General features: G+C 42.3%; 1 protein-coding gene across 1 annotated transcript in view; it reads left to right on the forward strand.

The window, feature by feature from the left end:
• The window catches only part of LOC136648307 (ethanolaminephosphotransferase 1-like), a 38,677-nt gene extending 23,845 nt beyond the window's left edge, over positions 1-14,832 (forward strand). The window contains exons 7-10 of the mRNA XM_066624420.1: positions 1,657-1,705; positions 6,568-6,748; positions 12,822-13,004; positions 14,676-14,832. Of these exons, the coding sequence (XP_066480517.1) occupies positions 1,657-1,705; positions 6,568-6,748; positions 12,822-13,004; positions 14,676-14,741 (479 nt within the window). The 3' untranslated portion in view covers positions 14,742-14,832. The remainder of the gene's footprint in view (positions 1-1,656; positions 1,706-6,567; positions 6,749-12,821; positions 13,005-14,675) is intronic.
• Positions 14,833-15,640: the final 808 nt, after the last annotated feature.

Raw genomic sequence — 15,640 nt, forward strand, 5'->3', positions numbered from 1 at the left:
TGGTCAACCAAGGAAATTTATTATTGAAATTTACTGGACCTTTGTAGGATTTAATAAAATTTTTATGGGTTCTGTTTTTTTTGGGTCACCCTGTGGTTGCTAAAATGGGGCATGAACAGTGATCTCAGATGCAGTCTAAAAAGAAAGAACTTGTACAGAAGCTGAAAAACGTGTTTTTAAGTTTAAAAAACTTAAAACTTTTTTTTTAAGACAGAGCCTGTAAGAGATAGATAAATTGAGTATTACTATACTTTGCTATGAGACTAGAGCTGCGCTCAGGTGAAGTAGATTCTATTTCTGGGCAGAAGTGGGGACAAGGTGGGTTATCTAGTAAGAAGTCTGAGGTTGAAGGTAGGGACCGTAACTAGCTTCTTCATGCTCATAGCCTCATGTAGCTGCTAGTAATACATTTTCTGTAAGCCTAGTTGCACATTATGCAGGAAATCCATGATTGAATCTCCTCACTTAAAAAATGAAATGCAACTTCTGGGAGCTGCCAGTTTGTCAGAGCCATGGCAGGAGAGGCAGGGCTAGCCTAAGTCATCCCAGTGTCTGAGGCAGCATGCCCCTGTGCCCCTTAAATTTCTCCAATGCCACCTCTGTGCATAGGCATGCATGTGCCCCCATCCCATTATTTACCACAAGCATGATCTGCAGCTCACCTGGACCACACTGCTTCTTTTTAAAATGGTTCCCAACCTGTACCACTTCTGCTCAAATCAAGCAGAAGCAGTGTGGACTAGGCAGTCTGCGGATCGTGCTCCTGGCAAGTAAACTAAAATGAAGGGAGCAGGTTCCAAATCACCTTGGTACTCTATAAGCACAAAGCAAGAGCAAACATGCCCCTTTAAACACTGAATGCTGTGTGAGGAAGGGAGCACTTCTGTCTCCACCTAAAAATAGATGGTCCTGACATTCAGCATACACAGGAATGGTCAATAGACCAGGATCAGCATGATCAATCCCTCCAAATAGGTACATTGAATTGCAGTGTGCTCCTATGCATGTCTATTCTGGAGTAAGTCATATTGAATTGAATGGGACTTAGGGCTCAATCCTATCCAACTTTCCAACACTGGTACAACCACAGTACAGACCCGAGGTAGGGGAACAAATGTTTTCATACCTTGAGGAGGCCTCTGTGAATGCCTCCGCACCACAGGATACAGTGCACGCCCCATTGGCATGGCTGCACCGGCAGTAGAAAATTGGATAGGATTGGGCCCTTACTCCTAGATAAATGTGTATAGGGTTGTAGCGTAAGGGCCCAATCCTGTGAACCAGGATTCACGCTGGCCACATTACAACATTTAGCAGATTCATTTGGTAACATTGGGGAGGCTGATCTAAATTTCAGCAACCTGGCCACCCAACACAGAGGCTCTGAATTCTACGCCAACCCTCAGGTTGTCATAGAATTGAGTAGCCCCATTGTGGGGCTACCCTCCGTACCCCGGGGGAAGGGGACAAAAGTCCCCTTCTCCCGAGGAGGAGGCGGTGGCTGCCTGGAGTGCACTGTATGCAGTGGCAGCCATTTTTGGCACCACTGCAGTCCAGCACTCCAGGCAGCTCAGGATTGGGCTGTAATCCAACAAAGGCTATATTGTAAAGGCTATGTGACTATCAAATCACCAGGTATACATTTTCTCTTTTTAGTCTGCTGCTCAGTCCTCTCGCTTCCACAGACGCTCTACAACATTCACGTGTAAGTGTCTACATAAGTACATGCTATATCATCATCCCATTTAAGTCATTGTGGTTCTTACTTTTTCTTGTAGATAATTCAAAGTAAATGTTCCAACATGTTGTGTTTGTTTCTGTTGTCAACTTGTCTCTAAATGCATTACTCTGTGTCCGTTTGTGCAAGTGCGAGGTGCTGGGTTTCCCTCAATTTTTTTTTGTACTTCCCCTGATGTCAAACAATTTGTTTTTTTCCCCTTCTGTGCTTAACACGTCATACCATATTACTTGTTCTGTACCATAATCAAAACCTTATAAAATATTGTATTCAGAAATTGTCCTGCATTAGAACATAGTTGAAAGCAAGGCTTTGTTTTAATTACATAGTACTGCAATGACTTCCTCATTAGTACCAACTACAGCAAAGGGTGATTCCCACTCTGCCTTCTGTTTCTACTTCATCAGCCTGTACCTTCTTCACTGAGACCCCAATCCTACTCCATTGAAAGGAATGGCAGTTTTCTTATTGCTGCTTATGAGAATGGGATTGCACCCTCAGTTTTATAAATAAAGGCCCATTCTTGTGGGCCCTTTATGACAGTGAGTTGAGCATCTCCCAATACACTCTCATAAAAGGCCAAACAATGAAATGAAAATCTTTCTGCTGCCAGACCAGTCAGCTGCTTCCACCAAGTTGTGGCAACTCCACAATCCTGCCGCCATGGAGACTGGGCTGCTCTGACACTGGTAAGTCAACAGCAGGGATGTGTTAGGGGTCTGTTTGGGAAAGGGAGAGGGTGGATCCTGGCAGCAGAGACTTGTGCAAGAATCGTATCCCCCTTTTTCCAGCCCATCTTACCTCTTTCCTTTCCTCAGACATGCCAGCTCCATTGCTGGTGTGGGTCTGAGGAGAACCAGAGGCTGCTTGAAGGCCTACGCAGAGGAAAGTTTAAAAGTTTTTACTTACCTTGGTTTTGCCTTCTGATCACTTCTCCTCCCCAGCATGCTGCCCAACCTCCATGGGCGCAGCTGCATACTGTGTACTGGTGTAGGACAGGACAGGCTGTAACTTGCATTTGGCAAGTTGATTACACATAGTGATTAGCTTCATCTGCTTATGCAGGTGGCTCAAATAAAAGTTTCATCCTGGAGGAAACTACTGAGACTTGAGCGGAGGAGCCAAGAGTAGTTAATATCTCTCTTTCTCATCTGTTCCATCCTGGATTCTCAGCACCCTACCAGCAGAATCTTTATGATCCAGGAAGATATTGTGGTGGTCTATAAAAAATGTAGTCTTCCTTGCTAAGCTTCCAGTCTGGGTAGACTGCAGTTTTTCTATTGCTGGCCAACTAGGACAGATTGATGATTCAGTTGGTGTACCAATCGCGCAGCTTGCCTGACCTAACAGACATGATCTCAGATTTGGTATTGAGGACCCCCTCCCCATATGGTTTGGAGAGTAAATCTAATCCATGTTGAGTCTGCCTTGTCAGGGTTGACTAAGAATTTCATAGCCACCATGACAATCATGAGGCTGTTATCAATACAACATGTACTGTAGATCACAGTTTCTCAAACTGTGAGTCAGGACCCACTAGTTGAATTGCAAACCAGTTTCAGGTGGGTTGCATGGCACCTAGCTCAGCCACCACTGAAAATACAGAGTACAGAACTGTTGGGCAGGGTGGTCTTCCTTTGGAAGAGAGGCACAGTGCTTTGCCCTGTATAGGTGGGAAGATGGCATGCTGGAAAGGGGGGGAGCGTTGTGTGGTTGGAGAAGAAGCCAAGTCTGCCTTCTCCAGCAGCTGAAAACTTCTAGTAGGATGCAGTAGAAGCTGTGTTGGCATCACTGCATAGGGATTAGGATTGTAAATCAAGGTGCGAAGGTGTGTTGATGACTCAATATGTGTGATGTGGTGGTCCCATGTTATATATGTATATATATATATATATGTGTGTGTGTGATGTGGGGGTCCCATCACACGACTTGTATATGTTGCTTGAGCACTTGAGGGTGCTTGCACGACTGTATATGTTGAAAAAGAGAAAGGGAGAAATCCATATAGACAATGGGCTATCCATATAGACAATGTCCATATAGACAATGGGCTGCACTCTGGGGAGGGCGACCACTTGCCAAGTTCTCCTGAGACAAGTTGTAATTGCAGTTGCCTATCCTGTCCTGTTGAGACAGGTAATATCTGAAAACCCAAGCTGTGTCACTTAGGCTGAGGCATTGGAGTAAGGCTCCCAGTTACAGATCAGGAATACCTGAGGGAAGAAGAGAGAAATAGGGGAGATGTCAATGAAGAGAACCAACCAAGCATGCTGGAGTTATAGCTTGTGTGATTTCAACTACATTTCAGTTGCACAACCTTGGGGCGTGCTTCAAAGACAGATTAACTTGGTTCCAGGGAAATTTGAATTGTGGGTGGTTCTGCAGCTGGGCATCTAGGCTTGGCACTTGAAGGAGGGAGTGGGGGAGATCTGAGGAGAATGTATTCAGCAGACAGTGAAGAAAGGATGGAGGGGAGGTGGGATAGGTAAAGAAACAGAAGTGGCCTTCTTCCCCCCCCCCCCCGTCTTTTGACTGAGAATGTGGGGTGCTGTATTGTAGCACAATGAGGTGTATGAAATGGACTTCCAGATTGTAGCTCTCTGCTGTTATCTTCTATAGGGCTTTTTCTTCACAGACCAACATGCAGTGTTTTCCTGACCAAAGGAAAGCCCCTTGTTCTGTCGTCCTTTAAAGTTCGATCCCAAGTTAAGTCCCTTGTTTATTCCCAGTTCCTAAGGGTTGGTCTTCCTGGCCTTTCGGGAGATAATTGGGTTAAAGCTGGAGCAAAGGTCATTTCATTAATTAAAAGCAAAAAGGATTTGTGCACTGTCCTTGCCCTTGGCAAGGGCAGGGCAAATTCACTCAGGGGTTTGATAGGTGTTATTATTGGTTTGAGCCCATTGCAGCACACAGTGGCCTTGTTTTTGTTTTGTAGAGATTATCTCCATATGGTAAGAATTTTATCAGTTTTCTCATATAGTCAGATACTTTGGATGTGATCGGAAAACTATAGCTGTTTTGGGGAACTTAGCATAGTGGCTTGTATTCAGGCTTTGCTCATTATGATGGCAGGGGCAGATCTTGGAGGCACAAAGGGGAAAAAGGCACTTTGAATATGCCACATGACCTTGATCAGTGTTTCAAATAGGGTCACCCCATTGCCCCAAGCTCTGGGCGTCAATTTGTAACCAACTCAGAACAGTGAAACAGAAAGGATGATACTAGAAGGCAGGTGATTCTGTGCAAGGAAGACCCAGCACAAGAATTCATCTCACAGACTACTCTGTGGTCACACTGACAGGAAAGATGCAATACCATTGTACCATTGGCATTGTAGTGCCATCGAATGGAACTCTTCCATGCAGTATGTGGCCTTTCAGTCTAGCCAAGAGGTTAATATTGTTGATCCCTCGGAAGACCCCTGTTCATTAGTTACAGAGCATGTACATAAAGGATAAAATGATGCTTGTTGATATCAAATTGGACCCTGTGTTCTCTGCAGTTCAGCTCCTGCATGTGTCTAGAGGGCACCTGCTAATCCAGTATTATGAGATGCATCGCACACCTGAGGATATGAACAAGATGCTTGGAGGCTTGTGCTGATTCATTTCTCCTGCTGCTATTGTTTGTGATTTTGATGTTTTATTTAAATTCTATGTAAAACTGCCTGAGGAGTAGAAGCTGGCCTTTGGTTAACTTAATTAATGTGGCTGTTAGTAATAGTAGGCTTCTTGGGCATTCCCACATACCGTAAAAGACTCGATAGAAGAGTATTTATCGCATTAGACTACAATATGCTTTTGTTTTGGGACCTAATTATGAACAAACATTCAATCATTCGGTCTCAGACAGTCATACAATGGAAAATAGAATAGCCATGCATAAGAAAAACACTGTATAAATGGAATGCTCTGCAGATTTTTCAAGTAAGCTTTAATACTTTTTCATTTAAATATACATGAAGTAAAATTTCTGAAGTTCTGCACGATGCATTTTTGAAATCATTTGCCATTTTGGAACTTTTTGAAAGATTTTTTGCCAATTTCAGAGAAATGTTTGGTCTACTCCCTATTTGACACAATGTTCAGAGGGATGCTGATTCTTAGTTACTTTTATGGAAATTTGAAGCTATCACAATTTATACTTACTTGCTTTACATGCAAATATAGACACTTGAATAATTGGCCATTGTGTCCAATGGGACATCATTAAAACAAAAGGCAGTGTGAAACAGAATCTAGCTGTATTAGAACCAGTTGTGTTTTGGATGCAACAAAAAGCATTTTCGGTGATTGCAAAAGCACCTTTTCCAATGCCTGTGCTCGTGAGAATTGCTTTTCAGTGCTCAGCTTGTTTGTGTGTCCAGCCCAGCTCATACAAATTTATCTCGCACAACCATGGGGGGGGGGGAATGGCTGACTTCCACATGTGAATTGACCTGATGTTTACCTATGGTTGGGTGACAGTTATAGAGGATAGCATCCATAACTCACTGACAGCCCAATCCTATGCATGTCTACTCAGTTCCATTTGAGTTGATGGGGCTTACTCCCAGGAAAGTGTGGATAGGATTGGACTGTGAGTCTCACACTTGCTGATAGATAGGATTAAATAGTTTGTCTTTATCTATTTATTTCTATCTCTAAACTCAAAATTGTTTCAGTCAAAAAGTTTCAAAATTGAATTTACAAAAAAACTTTAGGGATATATTTTCTTCAACAATAACTTGCAAAGATTTAAGCTGAAAAATCTTGTGACAATTACCTGTTTCTGTCTGCAAGGCTGCTGAAGATGAATAATTATGAATTATTCCCCCAAACTATTTGCAGAGCATATGGAAAGAAGACACTGCAGAAAGATTCATTGTACGAAGGACTCCTGCCACTGTTCTCTCCTGTGCTACTCTTTGCACTCCTTACCACCTGGGTCTCTCTCTCACCATGTAAAATACTAGTGAAACAACCCAGACTCTTTTTGTGGATGACTGGAGTTACTTTCTCAAATGTTATGGTAAGTATTCTTGTGTCTCTTCAGCTAGGCATAACTATTTAAAAAGTGCTGTCAGGGTCAAGAGAGGGACTGTCAACGACCCCATGCTAATCTAGGGCAGTAGTCCATAGTGATTAGCATCTTTCTCTCACCTGTTTGGACACACAACTGAATGGGGAAAGCCTTGGTAGATTGAGTGCTACCCATGCAGGAGCTCAGGTAGAGGGTCTCCCTTGCCAGAACTCCCTTCCGAGAACAATATTGAATATTGAGTTTCTATCAAAATCACTTTTATAGTTGCATCTGCAGAGCAAGGAGCCTTGAAAATCCACTGTACATCCCATACCAGCGATTGGGCAGACTCAAGATTAAATTATAAAGAGGTTCATTAAGTGTCTAATAAAAGAAAAAGGGATAACAAAACCAAATGAACAAGAAAAAAGCATAAAAGAAGAATTGAATTTGGCAGAAAAAGTTTAATTAACCCGCTGTAATATAGGCCACCAGTAGATGGTGGTGAGGTGCAGTAGAAACTAACGTGCATTTTAGCTTGGGGCTTTTGCCACGAATTGCAATTTAAGTTTTATGACATGACTTATCGGAGACAACCACCAAAACAACATAAAATGTAAAGATTTTACCTCTGATCTTACTGGGGTGATGGAACCACCAAGACTTTCCCTTGCATTCTCAATGAGTGGCTGGTGGGCTCTCCTCTGGATGGCTGGAGGAAGAGCAAGCAAGTAAACTTCCAACCAGAAAGCTGTCTTTTCCCCCTCAGTTATAGTGATACTATGTTTTGTTATATCATGCTATTTTGTTATCTATCTTTTCTCTGCCTGAATGATAGCAGTCAGGAACCTGAACCTATCAGCTGGCTCATTCCTAAACATCCCTGGATTCCAGCTGAGGGTATGATATGCAAATGAAAGCTTGCAAGTAAAAGCAGGGTCTGAAATATTCTTTGGTAGCAAGAGACAGTGGGAGGGCTGAAAATGCCTAAAACCTTGAAGAACACATATACACAGATAAACCAGGCAAAACCCCACAAAAGGAACAAGACAGAAAATGCAGAGGACTTTGTGATGGGTACACTTTTTGTAGTTGTATCCTAAATAAAATGGAGTTTTTTTTTGTTGTAACTTATTTTATAAAGCTCACATGGTCATGGATAGCATGCATTGCTGCTTCTGGGATAAAAGGATCCATAAGGAGATGGAATACCTCATTACATGTTTTGTGATAAGTATTGACTTAATACTGCTGAGACTTGTAACAAGCAACATTACAGCACTAGAGATTAAGTATTGCTTTGTAATGGAGTCCTCTAGCTCACTGGCCAGAGAGGCATCTTTTAAAGTGGTGTCCTCTTATATTAGCAGGGAGAGAGCAACTGTCCCTTTTCACCCAAGCATGGCCTCTTTTCCAGTGCCTGTCTCTTCTACATTGATTTGTTTTGCTGTATAAACTGTTGTGTGAACAACTGCTTGTTGAAAAGCAGTCTAGAAATAATGAAATCTTATTTCATTATGATATGCATCATAATGCACTGAGAACCAGCAAGCAGTACTGCTAGTAAGACTGATGTTAAAGACCTGCTGTTACTTATACTAACATAAGAACATAAGAACAGCCCCACTGGATCAGGCCATAGGCCCATCTAGTCCAGCTTCCTGTATCTCACAGCGGCCCACCAAATGCCCCAGGGAGCACACCAGATAACAAGAGACCTCATACTGGTGCCCTCCCTTGCATCTGGCATTCTGACATAACCCATTTCTAAAATCAGGAGGTTGCGCATACACATCATGGCTTGTACCCCATAATGGATTTTTCCTCCAGAAACTTGTCCAATCCCCTTTTAAAGGCGTCTAGGCTAGTCACCAGCACCACATCCTGTGGCAAGGAGTTCCACAGACCGACCACATGCTGAGTAAAGAAATATTTTCTTTTGTCTGTCCTAACCCGCCCAACACTCAATTTTAGTGGATGTCCCCTGGTTCTGGTATTATGTGAGAGTGTAAAGAGCATCTCCCTATCCACTCTGTCCATCCCCTGCATAATTTTGTATGTCTCAATCATGTCCCCCCTCAGGTGTCTCTTTTCTAGGCTGAAGAGGCCCAAACGCCGTAGCCTTTCCTTATAAGGAAGATGCCCCAGCCCCGAAATCATCTTAGTCGCTCTCTTTTGCACCTTTTCCATTTCCACTATGTCTTTTTTGAGATGCGGCAACCAGAACTGGACACAATAATCCAGGTGTGGCCTTACCATAGATTTGTACAACGGCATTATAATACTAGCCGTTTTGTTCTCAATACCCTTCCTAATGATCCCAAGCATAGAATTGGCCTTCTTCACTGCCACCGCACATTGGGTCGACACTTTCATCGAGCTGTCCACCACCACCCCAAGATCTCTCTCCTGATCTGTCACAGACAGCTCAGAACCCATCAGCCTATATCTAAAGTTTTGATTTTTTGCCCCAATGTGCATGACTTTACACTTACTGACATTGAAGCGGATCTGCCATTTTGCTGCCCATTCTGCCAGTCTGGAGAGATCCTTCTGGAGCTCCTCACAATCACTTCTGGTCTTCACCACTCGGAAAAGTTTGGTGTCATCTGCAAACTTAGCCACTTCACTGCTCAACCCTGTCTCCAGGTCATTTATGAAGAGGTTGAAAAGCACCGGTCCCAGGACAGATCCTTGGGGCACACCGCTTTTCATCTCTCTCCATTGTGAAAATTGCCCATTGACACCCACTCTCTGCTTCCCGGCCTCCAACCAGTTCTCAATCCATGAGAGGACCTGTCCTCTAATGCCCTGACTGTGGAGTTTTTTCAGTAGCCTTTGGTGAGGGACCGTGTCAAACGCCTTCTGAAAGTCCAGATATATAATGTCCACGGGTTCTCCCGCATCCACATGCCTGTTGACCTTTTCAAAGAATTCTATAAGGTTGGTGAGGCAAGACTTACCCTTACAGAAGCCATGCTGACTCTCCCTCAGCAAGGCCTGTTCGTCTATTCGTCTACTGCTTTTTGATAATAAAACTCTAGGGGACATGTGGGTTTTTTCTTTTCACCCACATACATACATTATAAATAGAGAAATGTATAGAAGCAATGCAGTGTTTCCCCAACTTTTAGCGTATGCCATATGGTACAAATGAAGCCAAGTTGCCAAGGCAAGCAACAATAGTGACTTTGTTCTGGACACAGTTATGCTATCTTGTAACACGGTGGAGTTGACGGTTGTGTGGGATCCTGGTTTTGAACTTTGACTCAAGTAGCAGCTGTGGCCACCTACTTCTAGGAAAAACAGACCTCACCCCTGTAAATACAGGTCTTGGGCACTCTAGTCCTAGCACTGTGTGGTCTAAAAACTGGATTGCTGATTGGCACTAACGGAAGAAAACATACAGGTGCTGTCTCTGTACACAGGTGATTTGTTCCCGTACCCCCTGCGGATACTGAAAACTGCGGATAACAAAATCTGCAGTTTTCCAGGCCACTGGGGCTCCAGATCTGACTGGAGCCTTGCTCTAGTTGCATCTGAAGCCATTCTGAGGTCTATAGAGGCTGCTTGTGGCCTTTAAGGGCCTCAGAATGGCCTCTAGAGGTCCTAGAAGCACACTTTCGGTTTTTGGTCAAAAACCAGAAGGGCCCTTCTAGGACCTCCAGAGGCCATTCTGAGGCCCATAGAGGTGGGGCGCAGCCTCCACAGGTGTCAGAAGAGCCTCTGAAGGCAACTGGAGCACAGCTTGGGTCACCTTGAGAGAATTCAGGTTGGACCAGATCTGGTTCTGGGGAACCTGCATTGAGGCAGATCTGCAGATACAAAATCTGCAGATAAGTAGGCTCAATCTGTACAATTCTAGTTTTCAAGCAATTATCCTGGCTACCAATTGAGTTTGTGGGCTCAAGTCAAAGTGTTGGTTCAGGGCTATGGAAAAGCCCTGTATACTCACTTCCTGAGTAGTTGTAGGATAAGGCCTGTTATACTGTCTCAGCAGGTAGTACTATTCACAAGTGGCCACTGAGCATCTTCCATTGTAGCACCCACTTGTGGGAAGTTGTGGGAAAATGTCCCTGTAGTTAGAAGGCTTATCGAGGCCTTCATTTTTAGAACCAGTTTATTGATGCAGATTTTGTACTTTAGAGCAGCTTCTTTTTATCTCATTTGTTTTAAATTTGGCCTTTTCTTTGCTATCATGCAAGCTACAGGGGGAGCTTCTTGTCCAGGAACTAGTATAAATGAAATAAAAGTGAACAGGTAGCTTCATCTACCCTTAACAGCAAGAAAAGTTTTAAAAGTTTATAATATCAGCAAATGTTCTCACTACAGTTTGGATGTGCTGCAACTGTATTTAAGCAGTGCTTTGGTTTTAGAGTTGTGGATTGTTAGTAGCTATATGTCTATTTTATACTGTATTGTTAATTATAGAAACTCAGTTGCTGAAGGTCAGTAAAACTTCAGTATTCTTAGTGTTTGCATCCTATTGTGCCCAGCAAATGTGTACACAGTGGCTGTAGATCACATAGTTTGACTTTGGAGCCTGCATCCGGCCTCACAGCAATGCTGTATTCTAAGAGGGACAAGATATATTACAGAGTGACTTTCATCCTGAGTGAACACTTTCATAGTATTCAAGCTATGCTCCTCAATGAAAGAAACTTACTCTGGAATTTCCTGCTCCTGATAATATCCAGACACATCTGAACCAATAGTAGTAAGATACTTAGAAGAGAAATTCTGACAGATGTTCCTTGTTAAGGAGCAATTTACTGTGGATTTTTCAGTATAGGTTTCAAGGCCCTGACTTACAAAAATAACTCCTGTTGTATTAGAAAGTTACATGATTGAAGAAATAATCAGATTTTTTTCCCCTCTCATTCCTCACATTCTACCAACTAAAGTGCTTCATTCTTTCTACCTCCTGGGTGTTTTCTATTCTCTCCCTTTTGGAGTCTAGTTGTTAGAGCAGTTTCTTTGCCCTGTAATTGTAGCACACTGACCCCAATCTCATACAGATTTTAGTGTGCTTTGGCCCACCGATTTTAAATGGATTAAGTCTGCATTGGATTGTGGCCTCTGTGTTTCATTTTCATTCCCTCACTCTTCAATACCAAACAAGTGCAGCTCAAACCCATCCAGCAGCTGGTCTTCCTGTGGCTTTGATAGCATTCACTTGCAAAGCTTAATCGCAAGTCTGACCTTGTAAGAATGCACTTAGAGATTAGTAGGCAAGACCAGGTTATCTGAAAGGGGGGGGGGCTAGAAGCAAGCAGAAAATGGGCTGTTAAGAGTCCTGCGTTCTTCAAACACTAAATAGCAGCTAGAAAGGGTTCTGGCTTACAGAATACTTATAGACTGTTGGCCTTTCTCTTTGCACTTGAAGGTCTGTATTGTTCTAAAAAGATTACTATGATATTATTTTATTCAAGTAATAAATATTTAATAATATTTAAATGTAATTGATAATATTTAAAAATGTTTGGGTTTTAAATAATTATCAATTCTTCCACTATTTCTATCACTCATAACTGCAGGAAAAAGCTTGAGAATGTCTTATTAACACATTCATGTATCAGAAATTAAACAAAAAGGTACCCTAAATAAGTTATTGCATTCCAAATAGCTTATTCACTGCATTGATCTAGCCAATCAGGGATCGCATAGTGTACATAACACCACATGTTGCCCCAACTAGTCAACAGTGTGGGATTGGATGAGGCTGATGAAGTGTTGACGTGGTTGTCTTGGCAACAGGACAGGTTTTTATTCTCAGTATTCACCTAGTTTTATAGTGGGGGTGCAAAAAAAGTTGTCAAAAGAGGGAGATACAGAAGGCAAAGCTATACATAACACACATTGGTTTTAGCTCAGCATTACCTCAAATAGTTTCCGCATAAGGAGTGTTATGGTTGAAATTACATACACTCAATGTTTTGACAATTCCTGCTAATAAAATAAGCAATGATATATGGTAAGTCAGTAACTTTGACACTGACTGTTTCCTAGTCTCTTTCACAGTTGTAAATCAGAGTTGATGTTTCCAGTATCACCCACTAATTGACCCATCTAATTCTTACAGTGCAGAATGATAATTTGTCAAATGACGAACACAAGAGTCGAAGTACTTCACTGGCTTCTCATCCCATTAGCTGTTATGGTCTACACAGCAACAGCTGGATACCAGGGCAGACTGGAAGAACCAATACTTATCGTCTTTGCTATCTTTGTCACAGCTGCTCATGTTCACTATGGAGTTTGTGTGGTAAATATATGGCTTTATAATTATTAGTAAATATAGTTTGCATCCTAAGTGCACGAATATATTCCTGACTGTCTCCTATAATCTCTTCTCCCACCATCAGAGGATTTTAAAAGAGGAAATACTGCTATTCCCCCATTTTCTGGATGAATGGCTTGTTTGTTATTAGAAAATTTTACTGAAAGGCCCATCAGCCTGCTTTCAGACTTTTTTAGTAATCGGGCCACAAACTATTAAGCAATGACTCCTCAGGAACCATCCCTTGCAGTTGATTTTTTTAAAAAATGGAAGTCTTTAAGTCTAGCTCTGTCAGATAAAATACAGGCGTGCACCCTTATCTGCAGAGTTTCTGTTCCGGAACCCCTAGCTGAAACCACAGATATGGGCAAACACCCATCTCCATGACCTGGACCCTCTGGAGGGGCTTCTGAGCTCGACAGAGGGCCGCGGACATCCATCTGCAACCTTTGCCAAGCTCAGAGGTTGGGGAAAAAAATGCAATTGCTGGTTTCGTGGAGAAACTGGGAGTGACAGTTTTATTGCTTTATAAGGTCATTAGGAGGCTCAGCAAAACCTTTAAGCAGACCTTAAGATGTGCATCTTTAGTGTTATACAGATAACAATGTTTTATACTACTTGTCTTGCTGAGCCCAACTACATTATTACCAGTGGTGTAGCAAGCATGGGTGGTCTGTCCCAGGTATCAGGTACCAGGCCAGAAGGGGCTCCATGTGGCCACAATGCAGGCATACGTGCATTCTTAAAGGATCTCCAGCAAGCAAGCCCCTTTAGAACTTGGGAGCACATGCATGGCGACGGTGCTTGCTGGCAGACACTTTGGGAAAGAATCTCCTGCAAGTGTCACAACCACAGGTGCACTTCAAAGTTCTAAAGAGTCTTGCTTGCTAGAGACCCTTTAAAACTCTGGAGTTCATGCATGGCTATGGCTCTCACTAGCAGATACTTTCTAGAGGCTCTTCAGTAAAGCACCTACTGATAAGCACTTCGGAGTGCCAAAGAAAGAAGAACCCAGAAGTGATGCAATATTGTCGTCTCTGCCCTGGTGCCATAGCCCCTAGCGACACTACTGTTGCACTTCCTTACCATACTCTTCACATACACATAATTTGAGATTACCTGGGAACCTATGTACACTGCCCTCAGTTCCCTAGCAGAATGGAAGGATATAAAAGTGCAATCAATCAAGTTCTTTCTGCATAGCAATAGGCACTTTACCCACCATCTTGTTAAAATGATGTTTAATTCAGGGTTCCTCCATGTTTGCCCTTAAAAGGAAAGGCATCCCTTCATCTTTGAAGTGGAACTTCAGAAAAAAATCTTTGCCTCCTTGCTCAAAAGTAAAAGTAATCATGGCAGTACACATGAAACAGCAACAATAAGTTATAGCAGTGCATATGAGTATCATAATTATTTACACAGATTTATTTGGGTCAAATTTAACGCTTGCTTAGATAAGACAAATTAACTTCCTTGAGCCTTGTCTTCAGTGTACTGATTTAACTCTTTCCTCTACCTGGGGGAAATACAGTGAGGACATGTGTTTCTTTAAAGTTCCTTTAATTCTGCACGATTCTTCATGAACATTTAAGATTTTGATGAATGTATAACCTCGTTTTCTAATCAAGACATCCTATATTTTAATCTTCTTTTTAGGGAAAACAATTGAGCCAACATTTCAACATCTATATATTTTCCTTGAAGAAGCGTGTTCAAGAATGAATGCCATTATCTACAGTACAAATACTACCAAACTTCATATTTCTGGACTATAGGAAACAAGGAGCAAAAACCTCTCTATTAAAAAAAAAAGGAAAGAAAAGAGAGGAGTCTGTGCAAGTGAGGCCATAATTTATACATCAGGAGCTGTAATGAAAAGCCTGTCTTTAGACATGTTTTTTCCATGTCATTTTACAATACTGTGAACCATAATTCCCTTAATTCCTTTCTCTTTTGCATTTATCTATTTACTCAAACATCTATGCTCCTTTATTGTCAGGCACAGAAATGAAAGCTCTCTCAATGCATGGGTGACCAAATAATTGTTTATACCATGCATGCCTGCCAGTGGCTCTTTTCATTTGCTTAGAACAGGGTCACCAGATGTGGCCCGCAGCAATCCTCTTTCCAGCCCGCAGCCAACTTCTTGTCCCCCAAAAGCCTCTGGCCCATTCAACTGAACATGACCAGAACAGTGCTCTGATTGTGTCTGGAGGGTGTTCTGAGGGCCAGAGAGGTTGAATGAATGAGCCCATTCATTCATTTATTCACTTATCTAAGTTCCATCTCTAATTTATTTATTTTAATGTTATATTTAAAAACATTTTCCGGCCCTCCACACCACACCAGATATTTGATGCGGCCCTCTGGCCAAAAAGTTTGGAGACCCCTGGCTTAGAACATCCAGGCTGTTTCTAGCCCTTTCTTCCAGAAATTTTCGTTTGATCCTTCTTTTCGGTCGTCTCTGCCATCCTTCTCTAAACTGCAAATCCATCTCAAATGGTTTCATAATTGCAAGGTACCAAATGGGAAAAAGCTAAAGTAAGCAAAAATTTCTGTGTACCTTACAAAGGATCATATTTCCAGGTTGCGAAAGAGTGTGAAATTTAAATTTGCCAATG

This window comes from Tiliqua scincoides, chromosome 4, assembly GCF_035046505.1.
Source record: "Tiliqua scincoides isolate rTilSci1 chromosome 4, rTilSci1.hap2, whole genome shotgun sequence".
NCBI lineage: Eukaryota > Metazoa > Chordata > Lepidosauria > Squamata > Scincidae > Tiliqua > Tiliqua scincoides.